This window comes from Sorex araneus, chromosome 2, assembly GCF_027595985.1.
Source record: "Sorex araneus isolate mSorAra2 chromosome 2, mSorAra2.pri, whole genome shotgun sequence".
Classification (NCBI taxonomy): Eukaryota; Metazoa; Chordata; class Mammalia; order Eulipotyphla; family Soricidae; genus Sorex; species Sorex araneus.
The window spans coordinates 226414104-226435066 of NC_073303.1; the positions used below are offsets into that span (position 1 = coordinate 226414104).

The 20963-nt window shown below is 48.0% G+C and overlaps 2 protein-coding genes across 8 annotated transcripts in view; one reads left to right on the forward strand and one right to left on the reverse strand.

The window, feature by feature from the left end:
• CSRNP2 (cysteine and serine rich nuclear protein 2) lies at window positions 1-19466 on the forward strand. Of its 5 annotated transcripts, none has more exons than XM_055125292.1 (6): window positions 1-236; window positions 807-983; window positions 5884-6120; window positions 7373-7632; window positions 13363-13659; window positions 16140-19466. In XM_055125292.1, exons 3-6 carry the CDS (start codon window positions 5970-5972, stop codon window positions 17061-17063), a joined length of 1632 nt encoding a protein of 543 aa, XP_054981267.1. In that variant the 5' UTR covers window positions 1-236; window positions 807-983; window positions 5884-5969; the 3' UTR covers window positions 17064-19466. The 5 variants fall into 5 exon arrangements, with proteins under 5 accessions (XP_054981267.1, XP_054981268.1, XP_054981269.1 ...); XM_055125293.1 differs by having other exon boundaries at window positions 849-983; XM_055125291.1 differs by lacking the exon at window positions 1-236 and adding an exon at window positions 326-506.
• LETMD1 (LETM1 domain containing 1) overlaps window positions 18477-20963 on the reverse strand; it is a 13175-nt gene continuing 10688 nt past the window's right edge. For all 3 annotated transcript variants that reach the window (XM_055125297.1, XM_004601471.3, XM_055125296.1), the window contains one exon: window positions 18477-20829. In XM_055125297.1, coding sequence (XP_054981272.1) covers window positions 20759-20829 — 71 coding nt within the window. In that variant the 3' untranslated portion in view covers window positions 18477-20758. The remainder of the gene's footprint in view (window positions 20830-20963) is intronic.

Genomic DNA, 20963 nt, shown 5'->3' on the forward strand with positions numbered 1-20963 from the left:
CGGTTCTGGGCGGCTGCTGCCGGGGCCCTCGAGTTGCCGGAGCCGCCCGCCCGCCGCCGCCTGCCGGCCAGCCCGTCCGCCCCGCTCCCTCCGTGCCCCGCCGCCCCGGGACTCCCTGGCCGTCGCCGCGGGCCCGGGACGCGCCCTCGCCCTCCTCCCTCCCGCCCGGGCTGGGGCGGCGGCAGCGGGGGCGGCAGAGACCAGCTCGGGAGGAGGAGGCAGCCGCGGCGGGGCCGGTAATGGGCCTGGGGGTGCGGGGCGGAGGGTGCCGCCCCGTCCCGTCGCGGGGTCGGCCGGCGGGCGCCCGCGGAGGAGTGGTCAGCGGCGGGCGGCGCGGAGCGAGGGCTCGGCCGGGGGGCGGGGAAGGCGGCGGCGCGGCCGAGGCGTGGGAGCCGCGGCCGCGGAGGACGCGGGCCCGGGCTGCGGGGGCAGCGCGAGGCGACCGCTAGGGCCGCCTGGAAGCCGGCGGGGTTGCGGACGAGGGTTGAGTTCGGAATGGAGCGGAGGTGATGCGGGCTGGAGGGAAGGGGCGGGCGGGGCGGGGGGCTCGAGGAAGATGTGGGAGGAGTGGCCGGGAGTGTGCGAGTAGCGGACGGGGAGGGATGTGGAGGGCTGGGCCGGGGCGGCGGGTCGCGCGGGGCGGGAAGGTGAGCGGGGATGGAGACGCGCCCCAGGAGCGGGGGGCGCCGTCGAGGGGAGCGCACGGCCCTGCGGCTCGCGCTCCCGGTGCTCCCATCTTCCCGGCGCGGTGGGGGGAAACCGAAAGCATCGCTTGCCCCGCTTGCTAGCGTGATCCTTCTTCACAGGCCCCAGCACGCCGCCGACCGCCTGCCATTCATTCCTTTTAGTGTCCTGGTCTTGGTCCATCCTTGTAGAGGGGTGGAGAGTGGCGGTGTGTCCGACAAGCCGTTCCTCAGTAGGAAATGGTAGAAGTTATCCCCAGGAGACACAGTGTCCCCTTGTCCTACAGTGTTCGGCCCAAGGTAAATCCACAGTTGATTCAGACTTTCCTTTACCGACTGTCCATCTTGCGCATCCCCGAGTCAGAAGGATGTGGTGTGTGTCAGACTTACAAATGGAGAGTTAATGGTTCCTGCAGCATCATGTTCCCGTTCTCGCACAGAGATCCGTGTCTCCCCCAGGATCGTGGTGTAGATAAGGGAAGCCGAATCCTGACCTTTTATGAGCGAATGGGTGAAAAGCGGGGAGGAGGGTTGCAGAAGGGCTCCCATAAATAGCTCGTTTAAACCGGAGGGTGTTTTTACTGGAGCACTTTGTAAGTTCATGATCCCTGTAGTAAATCACAGGGACACACAGATCCACAACTCACTCCGAGAGTCAACCACAGTACCCTGTAAAAAGAGAAATAGGACAGGCCATTTTTGTTGTCGTTGTTTGGTTTGGGGGCCACACCCAGCAGTGCTCAGGGTTTACTCCTGGCTCTGCACTCAAGGATCATTCCGGGCTTGAGGGACCATATGGGGTGCCAGGAATCGGACCTAGGTAGCAGCCTTCAGGGCCAGCACCCTACCTGCCTACCTGCTCGACTGTCTCTTGCCCCAGAGGACAGGTCCTCTTATTCAGGTTTATCTTCATACTCAGCAGCAAAGTCTGTTTTTCTGTAACCTCGATACAAATGAGTTAGAGGACCTTATGTAGCTCTTCCTGATCATTTTATTAGGAATTTTGGTCCCTTGACCTTTAGCAGTAGTTGAGTTCCAATACAGCAGAGATGTTTTCTCCCTTGAGGTGTGTACCTAATTATTTTGGACTCATTTAAGATGGAAACTTTAATTACTTTACAAATATATATATATTTTTAGTTGTAATTCCTACCTCTTCATGCCAGTCCCTCTTGCTAGTGCTTTTGGCGGGGAGGGGCATTAGAGGAATTCTCACATCTCACATCTTTAGATCTAGTAGTAAATACACATGCTCTCAATCTATTTCACTTGGTATTAGCCTACTGATCATCTGTGTACTCTGGCGATCAGAATTATTTCACACACCTTTGGGAAATGTTCAAGCTAGAAACACTTGAGGAAGGACCATAAGGCATGTCGCCAGGAAGTATAATCTGACCTTTTCATTTTGCTGGCATTTAAAAGCTTTTATGGAGCTTTGTCTTATTTTGTCCAAAAGCATTTGTTGTTCAAGTTGGTTACTTTGGCAGTTAACTGTCAGTCATGACCTGCATTTCTCGGCTCACTTTGATTATTTCTCTGCAGTTAAAGTCTTGGGGTGTAATTCAGGAGTTTCTCTTGAACTCAGGCATTGATCCTCTGCTAATGCATACTTGGGAGAGGTGGGAATGACTGATTCTAAATGTGTCTTGAAGAGCTGAATTGAAGAACGGGGAAGTGTGGAACCTGTTCTAGTTTTTGCTAGTGCAAAGAAAGAACCCTTCAGGCATTGTAGAAGTTGGAGAAGAGGTTTGTCCTTGGTGGTTCCTATCAAACATCTTTACCGACAAGTCAGTTTCACAGCAGGGAGTTGGAGAATGGAGAGCTAGGTTGAAAATTAAAACAAGACGTGGGGCTGGAGCAATAGCACAGCAGGTAGGGCGTTTGCCTTGCATGAGGCCGACCTGGGTTTGATTCCCAGCATCCCATATGGTCCCCCGAACACCGCCAGGAGTAATTTTGGTGTGACCCAAAAGAAAAAAAGAAAGAAAAAAAATTAGACTAGATGAATTTTTGGGTTTGATTTTTAAAATAATGACATTAATGTCAGAGGTAGTGTTCCTGACAGATCGTGAGGAAGGTGAAGGAGCTAAGTAATACATTTACACTGGAGACAGATTAAGATTTTTCTCTTAGGTTTGATTTTTTTTTTTTTGCTTTTTGGGTCACACCTGGCGATGCACAGGGGTCACTCCTGGCTCTGCACTCAGGAATTACCCCTGACAGTGCTCAGGGGACCATATAGGATGCTGGGAATTGAACCCGGGTCGGCCGAGTGCAAGGCAAACGCCCTCCCCGCTGTGCTATCGATCCAGCCCCGGTTTGATTTTTTTTTTCCTGTTCCCTTTTTGTTTTGTTTGTAATGCTCTGAGCTTACTCCTGGCTTTGCACTTGGAATCGTTCCTGACAGTGCTCAGGGGACCATATGGGGTCCTGGAGATCAAACCCAGGTTGCCCTCAAGCACTGCACTAAACCTCTGGCCCTCCTCTTTGTTTCTCCCCCAGTCCCCCTTCCTTCCCTGCCCCCGAAGTAGAAGTGGGAGCCAAGGGGAAAGGGGCGAAGGAGAGTGGGCTAAGCTATGAGCGAGTGTGCTGCACCGCAGCACACAAAAATGACACCCTTGAGGGCAATGGGGTTAACACTGGAGACTTCTACTAACAAAGATGATTTTGGACCAGACCCAGCCTTATGCAGGGCCGGAAGGAGTTTTGCAAATGTGCTTACAGTCCTGAATGCCTGAGTGCTTCCCGCTAAGAGAACCCCCCCCACAAAATAAAAAACACCAAAAAACAAACCAACAAACCTCTTTCCCAGTAGTAGCTCTAGCAACCGGATCTTAGTTAAAACTGAAGCTGGATTTAAATCCTTTCTGAGAGCAGATGTTTGCCTCCATCTGATTCTACATGTGGTTTTCTTGAGGGTTCTAGGTGGAAAGGGAAAGATTTAATTTAGTCATTAACATTTTCTTTTATTTTGAAAATCCTATCCATATGAGCTCTCAGATGCAAAGATTACTTGACTTCTAAAAATGGAATGTGAAATTTATTAGGTAATAGATGCCATTACCGATTTTTGCCCCAGTGGTGCTCAGAGCCTGCTCCTGGCTCTATGCTCAGGGATCACTGGCAGAAGTCCAGAGACCATAAGGGGTGCTGGGGATTGAACCCAGGTCCTGTGCATACAAGGCAAGTGCCTTACCCACTGTCTTGTTGCTCTGACCCCCATTAGTAGATACCTTTATGCCCAGCCAAACTCTTAACCCATTCAAAAACCTGAGACTCTCCCCATTCTTTTAAAATGTGAGGGTTTGCAGGTGGCACTGTGCTTGGGAGTGGTGGTGGTGGTGGGTGACTTGGGCCTCCCAAATGCAAGGCGTGTGTCCCGCCCATTGAGCTCTCCACCTCTTATTTTGGAGGTGGGGGTGTTGTGGAGGGCCGTACCCAGTGGTCCTCAGGGCTTACTCCTGGCTCTGCACTCAGGGATCACTCCTGGTGGGCGTGGGGAACTTTATGGGTGCCAGGGATCAAACCCAGGTGGGCTGTGTGTAAGGCGAGTGCTCTGCCCTCTGTGCTGTCGCTCTGGCCCTTCCCCTCTCCTTTTTCACATGTCCTGGGAATGTGACCTCTGATGGACAGTACACTGAGAAACCTAAAGAACAAAACTGATACTTAGGGCTGACTTTCATAATTTAATTACAATTCTTATCAATTATTTTATTACTTTTTCCCCTCCCTGGCCAGATTTATTTCAAAAACATGCTGGTCTGAGGCTTAGGGTGGCTAAGATTTCTTAAGTTCATTTGTGACTTGAATGCAAAATTTTGATGCAATTTGGATAAATAAATAAGGCAGTATCTTTTCTCAAATACTTAGTAGATCTGGTTGACTGTAGAGCTGGTCTCACAGCAGACAAATTGCTTCCAAATGACAGTTCCGAACAAGAGTCATGTAGCAGGCGGCTCTCGACACTACAGTATATTCTGGGTAGCTGCTCTGCAGTAATGCAGCCCCGTCTTTCTGGGCAGTGTTGTTATTCCTTCTGCATAATTAGCAACTAGTGAGATCATAGTCTGGGGAGACGCTGGCAGGAGGGAGGCCGAGCAGGGCAGGCTTCCTCTCCTTGCATGTGGCTCAAACCCTTGACAGCGTTTCTGCTGATGAAGATTCAGATCCGTGGGAACTTGAGATCAGAGACCAAAAGAGAAAGATTCGTACCTGGGAAATGGATTGTCTTGAGACTTTTTGGTGTCAGCCGTCTTGATGTGACTCAAGTGATTTGTCACTTTTGCTGGCTTTTTTTTTTTTTTTTTTGGTCTTGCTTCAGTGTCTTTATAGAGGGCAAAGATTGCAGTGCTAAGTTTCCTTGCACAGTGAAGGATGATAAAGTAGCTGGGCCCTGTTTTATGGAGCAGTGTGACATTGGAAAAGATTCTGGGTTTTGAAGCCAGTGCAGATTCTAATCTGCAGTCTATTCTTTAGAATTAAATTGGACCTTTTTGGGAGCCCTAGTGAGACACTTTATACTTGTGAAGATCTGGACACACTTTGAAACCGAGAGTCTAAAGCAGTATTTCTCAAAGTGTGTTACAAGGATCACTGCTCTTTAAATACTCTGGAAACTAAAGGCTCTATATTCAGTGTGTGGGAAATTCTGAATCCTGTATTTTCTGCCACCTAGCCCCATACGCACTCGCATTAAAAACTTTTCCAGGGTCTTCCAGAAGCAGTTTATTAATCTAGAATCTATTTTAACACTGATGTCTTCTTTATAGATGCACTCTTTGGGAAATGCCAGGCTATATTTTCACTAGGAAGAATAATTGGATCTAGTCTACATTTAGGCAACCTAATTCTGCCTCTGATCCCCAGTCCCTCCTGTTGGCCCCTCGGAGAGCTCTCCTGGGTGACCAGAGAAGCTGCTACTGTTTGCTCTGGGCTAATGAAGCCCAGAGCCCAGCTGGCTTGGAACCAAGGGCCTTAACTCCACTGGGAAAGGTGCTGCTGCTTTGCATCTCATTATTCTAAGAGGTTGGAGGGGCTGAGGGATAGCAAAAGGAGAAGGATGCTGGCTAGAGCGAGCAGTGACCTGGTCTCGAGGCCGGATGTTGGGTCGTTACTTCAGCCGGAGGAGCGTGTGTGTAGGTTGGGGTGAGGGTTCTCAGAGCGCAGGATTGCTGATTCCTCTTCTCCCCCCCGGCAGAGTGCTAATGCTCCTGACTAGCCGGTGGTGAGCAGGGGCTTTGGGGCCGACGGTGTGCGCTCCCCAAGGAAACCCCCTTGAAACCAATGGATGCATTCACGGGCTCGAGTCTCAAGAGGAAGTTTGATGATGTGGATGTGGGCTCATCAGTTTCCAACTCCGACGATGAGATCTCCAGCAGTGACAGTGCCGACAGCTGCGACAGCCTCAACCCTCCTACAACCGCTAGCTTTACACGTGAGTGGCTGCCCTCCCTACAGCCTCCAGGCCCCAGGCCAGCAGGACCCCTTATGGGTCTTGACATACAATCTTCCGACTAGTTTAGGGCTTTGCCCTTCATCAGTCTCTTTCCTGCTCTCTGTTCAGTCTTGTTTAAAGTTCCCCATTGCTCTAAAATCATTGGCTGAAGTCTTACTTATTCTCGCTCATTTTATGTATACTGGGATTTGTGCGTTGAGGATGGGTTGAATAAAAATGTCAGGAGTAACCCCAAATTTCACAAAATTCTAATTGCAGCAGTACTTTAGTGTTGCTGCTTGGATAAACGGACAATTCTGGATATATTAATTATTATGACTCAATAGTTCTTGGAAAGAACTTTAACTTATTTTCGTGGTTCTGGAAATGGAACCCAGGACCTCACACATGCAAGATACATGTCCTTGCTCTCAGCTCCATGCTTGACCCAGAAATAACTTCTGGTAGTATAAATCATGGCTTACTTATCTAACCTACTGCCTGTTTTTATAAATAAATTTTATCGAAATGCTGCCACACTTGTCTGATTACTTTCATGCTCCATGGTGGACAATAGTAATAATTGCAAGACAGGTCTTTTAAAAAAAAAAGCCTAATATATTTACTGTCTGGCCCTTCTCAGAAAAAAGTTTGCCTTCTGTATAGATCAATGTTGTCTGATAGAATTTTGTTGTGTTAAAAATGTCTTGTATGAGGCCCAAGTGATAGTACAGTGATGCAGGTATGGCATTTGCCTTGCACGTGGCTTACCCGGATTCAGGCCCTAGCACCCCATATGATTTGCCAGGCCCTGCCAAGAGTGAACACTGAGTAATGCCAGGTGTGGCCCAAAAAACAGATCCTTAGAGGGTAGCCATATGAGATTGTTGATTATTTAAATGTGATTAGTGCAACTGAGGAGCTGAGTTTTAAATTTTCTCTTATCAAAACTTAAAGTGCCACTTGCCGCTAATAACTACTGAGTGAAAAGTGAGGCTGAAGGGCTTGTTATGCCCTTGAAGGATTACCTGGAGATCTTCTCAGCAGCTGTTCTACAGAGTGTTTGGGTAAAGGCAGTCTGGTGTGTACCACCTCAGGTTCCTGATCCCTTCATACTGTAGTTACCGGCTGGAGGACCGGAGAGCTGTGCGTATCCAGGGAGCACCTTTGGCGAAGAGCCGAGGGCTGGGAAAGCTGAGGTCCCCAGGCAGGCCTCTGTGCGTAACCACACCGCCCTGTGCTCTCTTCTCAGCCACATCCATCCTGAAGCGGCAGAAGCAGCTGCGGAGGAAGAATGTTCGCTTTGACCAGGTGACGGTGTACTACTTTGCCCGGCGCCAGGGCTTCACCAGTGTGCCCAGCCAGGGTGGCAGCTCGTTGGGCATGGCCCAGCGCCATAACTCTGTGCGAAGCTACACACTCTGTGAGTTTGCTCAGGAGCAGGAGGTGAACCATCGGGAGATTCTTCGTGAGCATCTGAAGGAGGAGAAACTCCACGCCAAAAAGATGAAGGTGCCTAAGGGGTGGCAGGGATCTGACAGTCAAGTGGGAACCATCTAGGTCCACTGAATTTTTTTGTTTTGTTTTGTTTTTTGGGTCACACCCGGTGATGCACAGGGGTCACTCCTGGCTCTGCACTCAGGAATTACCCCTGGCAGTGCTCAGGGGACCATATGGGATGCTGGGAATCGAACCCGGGTCGGCCGTGTGCAAGGCAAGCGCCCTACCCGCTGTGCTATCACTCCAGCCCCACTGAATTTTTTTTTTAACTAGATTGTTTTCTTTGGCATATAGAGGTGTTTTTTTTTTTTTTTTTTTTTTTACTAGATTGTTTTCTTTGGCATATAGAGATTTTATTTTTTCTTTCCTTTGTTTTTTTCTTTTTGGGTCACACCCGGTGATGCACAGGGGTTACTCCTGGCTCATGTACTCAGGAATTACTCCTGGCAGTGCTCGGGGAACCCTATGGGATGCTGGGAATCGAACCCGGGTCGGCTGTGTGCAAGGCAAATGCCCTACTCGCCTTGCTAACACTCCAGCCCCCCATATAGAGATTTTAAATTTTTCTGTGAGATGTCTGTGATTTAGACTCAAATTTCAGTCTGAGACACCCTTCTTACTGTCTCTGGTCGAGTGTCTGCAGACAATAAAGTGGCTTCCTCATCCCTTTAGTAAATGGTTTTACCTTTAAGACATGAGTGCCTAGAGACTTTAAAGTCAGACAGCGGGAAACACAGCGTTAGGGTCTCTTGTCAGATGACTGTCCTTGGTTCTGATGCACAGAACAGTTCTGGATCTTGGATGCTCTCAGGAGTTCGCTGTTTGTGTTACCTCTGCCATGTCTAGCCGTGGAGTCTTCTACGTATAAGCCCCAGCATAAGCAAACCGTTATTTCACGTTGTTAGTAGCAGTGAAGTGGGTCTGCCCTCTGACACTGCACGATTCATCCCTTCCCACTTAGGAGGTGAGCAGGGCTGGATGAAGACCATCTCAGATGGCTCCTTGGAGCTCTGCATTTGCATTATTAGCAGCTTTTGTCATTCCAGTCAGTTTGTACCAGTTCAAAACATTAACCTTGGGGAATGGCCTGGTCCAAATTTGAAGAACACTACTTTAGAACAGACCAGTGTGTGTGTGTGTGTGTGTGTGTGTGTGTGTGTGTGTCCAAATTTGAAGAACACTACTTTAGAACAGACCAGTGTGTGTGTTGTGTGTGTGTCCAAATTTGAAGAACACTACTTTAGAACAGACCAGTGTGTGTGTTGTGTGTGTGTGTCCAAATTTGAAGAACACTACTTTAGAACAGACCAGTGTGTGTGTGTGTCCAAATTTGAAGAACACTACTTTAGAACAGACCAGTGTGTGTGTTGTGTGTGTGTGTCCAAATTTGAAGAACACTACTTTAGAACAGACCTGTGTGTGTGTATGTGTGTGCGGGTCCAAATTTGAAGAACACTACTTTAGAACAGACCAGTGTGTGTGTGTGTGTGTGTGTGTGTGTGTGTGTGTGTTCAAATTTGAAGAACACTACTTTAGAACAGACCAGTTTGTGTTTGTGTGTGTGTGTCCAAATTTGAAGAACACTGCTTTAGAACAGATGTGTGTGTGTGTGTGTGTGTGTGTGTGTGTGTGCGCTCGAGTGCGCGCGCAGTGAGGGGGTAGGGGATAGGTGCAGGGAAAAGTGCTAACCCTTAGAGCATGACCCGTATTAAAATGGGCGGCTGTCTTATTTCCAGGGTTGTGTGAGAAATTCCAATGAGACTTGCCAGTTTGGGCTGGAGCTGATGAGCTGGTGGCCGAGGATGACTAAGTAGATCTCATTTTCTTTCTCCTGATACTGTTATATCTCCTTCCCTCAGCCCACTCCATACACCTGTTTTATCCAGCCAGAATGATGTGCGGGCTTCCCTGTCTTCCAAGGAATTCCATCAATGACCCTATCACCTTCCTGCTGCTATGGCAACAGCTGGGTAAACAGACGCTCCTCACCTGCCATGCAGGCTCTCTTCCCTTTTCCTAGAAAAGGCTCTCCTAAATCTGGTGGAGGAATGATTTGTCAAAATAGGATGTCACCCTATTCTCTGCCGCCTCCCCCCGCTCCCCTTGGAGGAGGCGCCAGCCACTTTCGGATGAAGTACAGGGCACCTGCTACACTGATTAGTGAGGCAGTGATGGCATTTTTTTCTTTTTTGGGCCACACCCAGCTGGGTGCTGGGGGGTCGCTCCTGGCAGTGCTCCAGGGACCATATAATGTCAGTAATCAAACCTGGCCTCCAGCATGCAAAACAAGTGCTCAGCCTGTTGAACTCTCTGCGGCCCAGTGGTGGCATCTGACACATCTTTGCATGTCAAGAGGAATTTCTTGGGCCGGGGCTGTGGCTCATCGGTAGAGAGCACTTCCCTTGCACATGTGAAGCTGAGGATTGATTCATGGCACCGCTCGATCCCCACGCACAGGAAGCAATCCCTGCACACGAGGCTGCGAGTAGCTCCTAAGCATGGCCTAGTGCAACGAAAAACAGAAATGAAACAAAACTTTGATTTTGCCTTCGCCATGACCCCTTTACATAGAAATTTCTCCTAGTTTAGCATTCTTCAGAAAAAGCAGTTGGCATTTGTTCTGCTTTCCCCCCCTCTCCCATATGCCATCTAATATTTGTTCTCTTTGGGGCTGCCACCAGAAGTGAAAAAAGGGGAAAAAACTGGTTTTCTGCAGCTACCTATAATTATTCTATTATCTTAGATTTGCTCTTTTTTTTTTTTTGTCTATATTGCTTTTTTTTTTTTCTTGTTTTGGTAAAGCAAGAAAGTTTTTAAACTTAACTTACAAAGATGTGAGGGGAAGAGAAAGGGAGAAGTGTGTGTTCACGGGAGAACAGAGGTTTCTCCGGAGTGGAAATAGGCAAGTGAAGAAACAGTGAGATCTGTGTCCGGGTGAGAAAGCCCTATTTCACTTTTTAAAAAAAAACAAAGTTGGTCCAGTTCCTCAGAGATTCTTTTTTCCTGGCTGATAGAGAGTACTATCTCAGCCATGACTTTGGTTTGGTTTTCGAGCCACATCCATTGGTGTACGGGGCTGCTTCTGGCGATGAGCAGGGGCTAGCCGTGCTGTGCCGGGAATTGGAGCCAGGGCTCCCGCATGCTCCAGCTTATGAAATTCTCCAGCCCATCACATTCTTATCTACGTAGTTTCTTTCTGTTGCATCTCTCATCACTTTACTCCGAAGGCTACTGGGGAAGGGCACCAGGAGAAGGCCATCCTGCTGCAGTAAAGGCAGTCCTGAGGGCCGTGCAAAGGCCCTGGTAGTTGGCCTGCTGACACAGAAATCATAGATTTGGGAGTCCCAGGAAGCATCCCTTGATTTCTCTCCTCATTTTCCCATCCCTTCTTCCCCTCCCCCAAACAAACAGGTGTGTAGCTTATTACCCAGGTCTGTTGCGTCACATTTCTCCCAGGAGTGAGCAATTGATGCAGCTCTCTGGTCTGATGAAATAAGCCAAACCCTCCACTAGCTTGGCTTTCATCCTGCTTATCGCTTGTAGTCTCGGGGATTAGAAGAACTCATTTCCTTTACTTGCATTTTCCTAGTGCGTTTTCAAAATACATGCAACACATATTACCTTCAGTCTGCCCTTCCCCTCTGAGTTCCTTTTTAGACTCTGAGTCCCTCTTAGGCTGGGAACCCAGATTCTACCTTTAGATAGTATGTTCAGTTTATATATGCCATCCTACCTCACAGCTTTTCCCTAAAATCAAACTTAAAAATATATATTAGGAAGCTGGAGAAAGAATACAGTGGGCAGGGTGCTTGTCTTGCACGCACCTGACCTGGATTCAATCCCCAGCACCCCATATGCTCCGTGAGCCTGGCATAAACCCTGAGCACTGTTTAGGTGTGACTCCAAACAAAAAAACAAAAAAGAGAGAGAGGGGACTAAAAAGATAAGATAGTACAGCAGCAAGGCTCTTGCATTTGATTACTGGCATCGTGTATGGTTACCTGAGCACAAAAACTAAAAAACAAAGATTTGAAAGGAGAAAGGAGGGAACCAGAGGAGGACCCTATGGTGGGCGGGGCATTTGTCTTGCATGTGGCTGACCCAGGTCCATTCCCCAGCATCCCTTATGGTCCCCCGAACACCACCAGGAGTAACCCTTGATTATCACCGGGGTGTGGCCCCAAAACAATAATTTTTTTTTTTTTTTTTTTGCTTTTTGGGTCACACCCAGCAATGCTCAGTGGTTACTCCTGGCTTTGCACTCAGGAATTACTCCTGGCGGTTTTCGGGGGACCATATGGGATGCTGGGAATCGAACCCGGGTTGACTGTGTGCAAGGCAAACGCCCTACTCACTGTGCTGACTCTCCAGCCCCCCCCCTTTTTTTTTGGCTTATTGAATACGCCACGGGGAGCTTGCCAGGCTCTGCCATGTGGGTGGGATACTCTCTGTAGCTTGCTGGGCTCTCCAAGAGGGGTGGAAGAATCAAACCTGGGTTGGCTGCATGCAGTGCAAACACCCTACCACTGTGCTATTGCTCCAGCCCACAAATAAATTTTTTAAAAAGAAAGGATACGTTTCTTGTAGGCCACTGTGGGTTAGAAGTGAGAGCTTTTTTTTTTTTTTTTTTTTCTTTTTGGGCCACACAGGGGTTACTCTTGGCTCTGCACTCAGGAACCACTCCTGGCAGTGCTCAGGGGACCATATGGGATGCTGGGAATTGAAACCAGGTCGGCCGCCCGCAAGGCAAACACCCTACCCATTATGCTATCGCTCCAGCCCCCAAGAACTTTTTTATTTTTTAATTTATTTTTATAAAGGTGTTCACAATAATTTGTTACATTTAATATTCCAACACCAATTCTACTCCATTACACCCACCCACCACCATATTTCGAATGCTTCCACCCTGACTTCCAAACCCTGCGCTCAAAGCACGACTAAATAATTTATTTTGTATTGTTTATTATGAATAATCCACTAAAAATGATCCCCAAAAATTGCCTTACAGGAAATTGTGTGAAGATTATTGTATTTTACCCTGGATCCATTAAGCCCTTATACATGTTGTTAAAGGTTGAGCTTTGTGTGCTTATATATATATATATATATATATATATATATATATATATTATATATATATATACACACACACATACGTGTATATATTGTTTTTTCTCTCCCCAAGATGGGTTGCCTTTTACTTTACACCCCATCAAATGTAGTGTGCTACTCTTAATACATCAGTGGTGTAGAGTATGAGATGTCTCGTATGAGATGTCTCACAGCTCCATTTGCGGAATAGAGATTAATTAATTTATTTTTAACTGGATGGTGACTTTGGGGTCCGGAGGCATCTCTATGGTGTATTGTCCTGTGTTGTTCTCTTCCGAGAGATTTATTTGGGAGTCTCTGGATCACGGCCATTACTGAGCTTGTGTGGTACCAGAGGCTGTTTGTAGGCATGACTGCCAAGCTACCAGAAACACTGGGAGATGGGGGTAGGTTACCCACTCCCGACTCTGTGCGAGCCTGGAGATTGTGACGTGCGAGCTTTTTGAATAGACATAATTACCCATTTTTTTTCTTATTTCTAGTAAAATGAAGCTCTTCTGTACTTCTCTTCTGTTCAGATCATTGTTTACATGCTGGGAATTCTGTCAGGTGCCCTTCCTGCTGCACTCTCTGGCCCGAGAGAAACTCTGCTTTAGAGGCTAACTTTTCCTTCCTGTCTCTTGGCAGTTGACCAAAAATGGGACAGTGGAGTCAGTGGAGGCTGATGGCCTGACACTAGATGATGTTTCAGATGAAGATATTGATGTGGAAAATGTGGAGGTGGATGATTACTTCTTCCTCCAGCCGCTGCCCACCAAGCGGCGGCGGGCCCTACTGAGGGCTTCTGGGGTTCACCGCATCGATGCCGAGGAGAAGCAGGAACTACGCGCCATCCGCTTGTCACGGGAAGAGTGTGGCTGTGACTGTCGACTGTATTGTGACCCAGAGGCATGTGCCTGTAGTCAGGCTGGGATTAAGTGCCAGGTGAGTTCACAGTGGCCTGAAAAAGCATACATTTGGGTCCAGAGCTTGTGGTGTGGAGCCAGAGGAGACTCCCATTGCTGGGTGGATCCCTGCACCTCCTGGCTTCACAGCCCCTTTCCAGGGAGCAATGCAGGCATGGCAGGATTCCTAACTGCAGAAAATCAACGATCTATTCTGAGCTTATTATCTGTTCTCAGTGGCAATAAGCAACAACCGTTAGCAAATGGGGTGTGGGGAGTGGCAGGTCATGACAGTAAGCTGAACATGTGTAGTTGTTCCTGAAGTATTAATGTTCTTTGAGATTAAAAGGAAGCAGAACAAGTTTGTATCCTTCGAACAGTTATTCATAGTACCTCTCAGTGTTAGAAGAATAGTTCTTGGATCCTGTAATTCTGACTGGTCTTCTGACAGAGAAGGGTTTGAAAGAACAGTCTTACTCAGGCATAGCACCATCACCAAGAATGAACTGAAGCCGGAACTTTGTGTATTTGGAGTGTGGATGCTGGGTCCTTGTGGATGAACTGATGTCAATCTACCCTTTCTTTTTTTGTTGTTTTGGTTTCTGGGCCATGCTCAGGACTCACTTCTGGCTGCTCTATGCTCAAAGATCACTTCTTGGGGATTCCAGGGAGGAGTGATGGGGGTGCATCTGAGTCAGCAAGATGCAAGGAAATCCCCTTGCCTGCTGTACTATTTTTCCAGCTCCCCGATATCATGTTAGTAATGGCTGATCTAGCTACAGATTTTTCTGACTGGAGTCCCATGGTGAACCAGACGGTTAAACACAAACCAAAGAGCATCACTAGGAACTGGAGTCTTCTAGGAACAGGAATGTAGATGTAAATTAATATAACAGAAAGATGTTAGGGCCAGAGATAGAGGACAGGAGTTAAAGCATCCGCTTTGCATGCAGCTGACCCCAGTTTGAATTTTGGCACCACATAGGCTGCCCTGAGCACCAGAGCCAAAAGTGATCCCTGAGCACAGAACCAGGAGTAAGCGCTAAACACCAGAGGGTGTGCCCCCCACCCCCCAAATGAAAAAGCAACCAAAAGGGGGCTGGAGAGATAGCACAGAGGGTAAGGCGTTTGCCTTGCACGCGGCCGACCCGGGTTCAAATCCCAGCATCCCATATGGTCCCCTGAGCACGGCCAGAGGTAATTCCTGAGTGCATTGCCAGGAGTAACCCCTGTGCATGGCCAGGTGTGACCCAAAAAGCAAAAAAAAAAAAAAAAAAAAAGCAACCAAAAAAAGAAAGACATGTATTTGTATTTAGGTTTTGGCTTTTTTTTTTCCCCTCAATTTATTGGTCACACATGGCTCTTCTCAGGACTCACTCCTGGCTCTGCAGTCAGGGATCATTCATGGCAGGGTTGGGGTGGGGGGGGGGGCCCACATGGGGTACCAGGGATTAAACCTTGGATGCACACAGGACAAGCATCTTACTGGCTGTACTATCTCTAGTCCTTATTAACAGTTTTTAACACATTTTTTTTAGCTCCTCCCACCCTGTTTTGATTCCAAATAAAAGAGGTAGAGGTAGAAGGTATTTTCTTTCCAGAGATCCCTGGTCTTCTTATTAGTTGCCTTGGTAACTGTTTCAGAGCCATACTGCTCAGGCCTGGGGGAGAGCTCAGACGGTAGGAGTGTGTGCTTTGCATGCCATGTTGGATACCTGGGTTCGATTCCCCTGGCACCATCCCTCACGCAGCACTGGGATTAGCCCCTGAGCACTAATGGGAGTGGCCTCAGGAAAACAGAACCAGACTGTTCAACGATCAGGGGAATATGAAGCAGGTAATGAAAAATTGGCCATAGCTATTTGAACCTTCATTCTAATAATCTTTCACAAATCGAGGTTCTGCTCCTAGTTTTATCCAGAATGTCTTGCTTTGAACTAGATCTTGCAGAATGCAGGAAGCTTGAGCCCCAGCCTTTTGTTTTCTTGTAAAGCTTGCGAATCCTAGAAAAATCTCTAGGTGTCTGTGGGGCACACAAGTATCTGTAGCTTTTTTAACTTTGACATGTCAACATTTGACCTCCTTTTTTGGTTAGAGAAAATAAAGCTCTATTGAAGTGACATTAATTAATAGCAGCTGAGTAATAGACACAGGTGCCTTGCAACTATGTAGTGCTCCTAATTCATGCTGCAACTAATTCATGCTGCAGGATTCATTTGGTTTTGGAACTACAACTGGCTGTGCTCAGGGATGACTCCTGCTGCATTTCAGGGATGACTCCAGGTGTGCTTGGGGGAGCAGCCAGGATCAAATCAGGAGTGGCTGCGTCTGTGCCAAGTGCCTTATGCCTAGTGCTTAATCTCTCCACTCCCAATATTTTGTTTTGAATTGCTGTTTTTTCCTTTTGTGAGAAGCACGCAGATCCCAGCAGTCTATATTTTCGAGCAGATGTCTCCTAGCTCCCTTGTTAAATCTGTTGGTCCACCTTGCCTCAGCCTCCCCATTCTGTTCCCTGCTCAGGTGGATCGCATGTCCTTTCCATGTGGCTGCTCCCGAGATGGCTGTGGGAACATGGCTGGGCGCATTGAATTCAACCCCATCCGGGTCCGGACTCATTACCTGCACACCATCATGAAACTGGAGCTGGAGAGCAAGAGGCAGGTGAGCCGCCCGCTGGCCCCCCACGAGGAGCCCTCCGCCACGGCCACGTGCAGCCTCACTGGCGCGCACGGCTCGGAGACGCAGGACTTCCAGGAATTCATCGCGGAGAATGAGACGGCGGTGATGCACCTGCAGAGCGCAGAGGAACTGGAGCGGCTCAAGGCAGAGGAAGACTCGAGTGGCTCCAGTGCCAGCCTGGACTCCAGCATCGAGAGCCTGGGCGTGTGCATCCTGGAGGAGCCCCTGGCCGTGCCTGAGGAGCTGTGCCCAGGCCTTACCGCCCCCATTCTCATCCAGGCCCAGCTGCCCCCTGGCTCCTCTGTCCTCTGTTTTGCTGAGAACTCGGACCACCCAACCGCGTCGGCAGTGAACAGCCCGTCCTACTTGAACAGTGGGCCCCTGGTGTATTACCAGGTGGAGCAGAGGCCGGTCTTGGGGGTGAAAGGAGAGCCTGGCACAGAGGAAGTCCCACCTTCTTTCCCCAAGGAGAAGGATCTGAACGTCTTCTCTCTCCCTGTTACCTCCCTGGTGGCTTGTAGTTCCACAGACCCAGCTGCCCTCTGTAAGCCAGAAGTGGGGAAACCGTCCACTCTAGAAGTGCTAATGCCCGAAGACTGTACCCCCGAGGAGCCCGAGAACGAAGACTTCCGCCCCTCTTGGTCCCCCTCCAGCCTCCCCTTCCGCACGGACAATGAAGAGGGCTGTGGGGTGGAGAAGTCCTCACAGCAGGTTGAGGACCGGCCTCCTGAAGACTCTGCACTGGAACTTCCCCTGGCAGTGTGACACGGGGCTGGAGCCTGTCTCTTGCCCGTTCTCTATTTATTCCCGATTTTACCTAACACCATTTCAAAACAAAACTGTAGAAGCACCTGCTGCTCCCCTGTTATTTTATTGGGGTCTTTGGGAAGAGGGTGGGAAAGATTGTCCAAGTATTTTGTAAAGGGAAACAATCAAGGAGATGGGCTCCAGCTTGATCTGGGCCTGCGTCTGGGCAGAGGCAGCTGTGTAGCGAACACTGAGCTTTCTGGGCCATCGGAACAAAGAAGTAGATGTCACAGGAGGAGCTGGGTAATCAAGCAGCTGTTCCCTCTGCGGGGGCCAGAACAGTCACCGAAAAGCACGAAAGCCCCTTCCGGTCCCCAAGTGGGGACACAAGCTTGATTTTCTTAGTGGCCCCTCTGATGTCCCTTATTGGTGTGTCATAATAAATTGGAAATAATCCCCCACTTCAGTCTAGAAGGATGGAAAGGTCTCTGCTTCTGTACAGAACCTCTGGAACTAAAAAAATTTAACCGTCTCCCCCTGGATCCCTACCTGGTAACTAAGTTAATATTTGACATGTTTGGTGTTCTCTGACCTGTTCCCCACACTGGGGATTCCTGGTCTGTAACTTGGAATTGTCAATTTCATATGTTTTTAGGTACTAGAGTTAAATGTGTCTCTTGGTTTTTTCCCTCCTCTATATTTTCCCTTGAAGAGGAGCTAAATTGGCTGGGGATGTGTCTAAGGGCCCAAGGCTCCCGGGTGCCCCCCTCCGGGCCAGTTGGCAGGAAGCTGTAAGCGCGGCTCACCCATCCCCGGGAGGCATCTATGTAGCATTAACTGTGTCCAAAGGAGGCAGCAGAGCAGCTGCTGTCGGGAAAGATGACTTTCTTTGTGCCATGCTTGCGTTTTTGCCCTGGATTATTGTTCCCCTTCTTTGGGAGATTTGAGCTTTAATGGAACGTAGAATGTGGCAACTAGTTTGTCACCAACTAGTTTTTGTTTTGTTTTTGTATCTACCTACTGTCTGGTCCTTCGTGGCTACACAGGGGTAGAGTTGTAATACTATTCCAGTTCACACCCCCACCCCCGCCCACTAGATTGGCAGATGCTTATTAGACCATCTTGGTGATACATAAAAAATGGAAGGGCAACATTCTTAAATACTACGTACATCTCCCAAGATACAAATAATTTTAACTTTTGACTATAACCATTGAGATCCACACAATGAGACTCATTCAGTTCTATCACAGGGAATATAGTTATTTCTCTTAGGTCCAACTTATGTGCCACGCCCTGCTACTTTTTATACCACTCAAAAATTTTTAAATTTTTTTGTAGCAAATGGTACCATTACTGGGTAGTATCCTTTCCCCAATGCCTTGCTTTTTGGTGTGGTTTATTAGCAGAAAAAAAAATGGAAAAAAGAAATTGGGGTGGGGGAGAGAACTTCCTACTTTGCTCACAAAAGCCTTTTCTTGTGGGATATTAAGGCACCAATGTCTAAAGCAATCTTCATTTATGTTGCAACTGCATTCCACCTCCAAAATGTTTAAACTGAGCCAGAGAGGCCCTGTACTTAACAGACATCTTTTTTAACCCACTCTGCCTCTTGTTCATTCTTGTTTTGAGGGGAGGCCAGGCAGTTAAGTACATAGATTAACTATTCCCCAATCTCCCGCCTCACGAAACAGATGAGTCTTAGGTATCTGAGCTCTACATGCTACCCCAAATCCAGTTGCTCCCTTCCTAGATTGGTACCCTCAGATGCAAGACTGGAGCTTAGTTGGGAATTCGACCCTGGAAAAAAGAATTATTCTGAAAGTTCATGTTGAGAGGGGAGTCAACTTTATACATTCCCTCTTTAGGAAGGATCCAACCTAATCAAGACGTGGATTCTAGCTGAGCAGTGAGACACATTAGCCTTTGGGATCAAATCAAAAATTTGAATCTAATTAAATTCATTGCCAACCCCCAAGATACTTCGTTTTTCGAAAAACTAGTTTCTTAATGTGTCTTATCACTTATTTCAATTCTAACACTGATCCCAAGCATTAAAATGCTAAATACTAACATTTGGCAGAACTGTCTTGTCAAAGGGCCTTTTCTACAACCTAGTCTATCTCATTTTTGGTGCTACCTGAGGTGGACAGAAGTATGGTTGCCAGAAAAACTAGGCCTTTTATCACAGAAGCAAATAGCTTCAGTCCCACTCAGTTGAGGCCTAGATAAATGACTTATTAAAATTCCTTTCTCATATTGTACACAGGTAGTATTCTCAATGTGAATCCAAAGCTTGTCTGTTTCTCTGAAAACACTTTTATTTTTCCCCTTTTAGGTCCTTTACATTGTGATAATACTGTATTTAAAGAGAATATTTAAATGTAATATTAAAGAAATATTCAAAAGGATGGTGTATTCTTTATCTTGTCAGGCCACGATTCAGTTCACTTATCAGAGTAAAGATGTTTCTCCAGCATTGTGAAAAAAACTAGGTCAGTAAGAATGAATGTTAACAGAAGCGGAAAATAGAACGTTACCTTTGGATCAAGAGCTTGACTTGTGTGTACACCTCTTATGCTACGACAGCACTTAATCTTGCCCCACTGAACTGTTCCCTCTATAATCCTTAAGCTTCATTTTCGAAATATATAGGAAAATCTGTCTCAGTTAACATCATAAATTTCAGCAAGATGAATTTGAATTTCGTTCCTTCCTAACTTTACCCATCAGAAGGTTCTAGTCCAACCAAGTATCTGCCCATTAGTTAAGAGTATGTCAGTCTTGTAATAGGATCCTTAGCAAAATGATCAGAGTGTGCACAAGTAATTTCCAGCAAGTGGTTTGAGTGGTTTTTACTTGGGTTTAAAAACAGTGCGTCATGCATTTAAAATAAGTTACTGTAAGTCACGGGTGTCCACATACACAAATCCAACTTAGTATCTTGAAGCAGACCCTGGTCTCCAGGGCTGGGCAGTAATTTAGTAACTTAAAAGTTTGATCCATAGCTCAGTGGTGGTGCTGTCAGGTACAGTGGATGCTGCAATACAGAGCAAGTAACAGTGCAAGATCCACAAGGGTTGCACCACACCCCCCAAATGAAAATGGGAGGGGGAGGCAGTTAAGGCTATAAATAATGGGAAGGAATCAAGAAGTTCTTGAATTTCCCTTTATATATTACATTAGAAGGTTAAGTTCAAACACAAAAAATTTACTAAAAAGTTTACAGGACTGGAAAAAGAAAGGGAGTGGTTTAGTACAGTGGAGACAAATATTCCTATTTTTGGTCATCAGAAAGGATGGGGAGCCCTCAAGTCCATGCAGCAATGGAAAAGCTCCCTGTAGGTGGCGCTGTTCCCTCCCCAGTCGAAAGTCATCTGTAACAAACAGCTGTAAAGAGTGTGGCAGTGGCGAGTCCTAAACACATGAGGCTTCCCTGGCAGGGCAGAGCTTCCCTTCCTGAGACCCCAGCCCAGACAGACATCACCGTCAAAGCCCACTTCAGAGGCTGCTGGCGGCAACTGCCACTGAGGGGACGCTGGGATTCCGGCCTTGGCAGAGGGGCTGCTTCAGTGCCTGCCTCCACGGAGGGCCGCCGGCTGGGGACGCCCCCTCCGCCTCCCGCACACCCGGCAGACACACTCAGTGGTCGGTGCCGTCGGGCCTGCGCTGCTGCTCTCGGTGACTGGACAGCGCCTCCATCCTATGGTCGCTCAGAGCCTCGACCCCGCGTAGTTGGTGGACAGCAGGACCAGGTTGTGCAGCAGGAGGGACAGCTCGGCTTCTGCAAAGACCGTCAGTGGTAAGGGTTTGGCCAGGGAAGCCTGCCTCATGCCGCCTGACACGAGAGGTGGAAGCCAGGGGAAGGGACGTGTGACCATAGGCTCTCATATGTGTCCCCTGCTTTGGGCCCGTCCC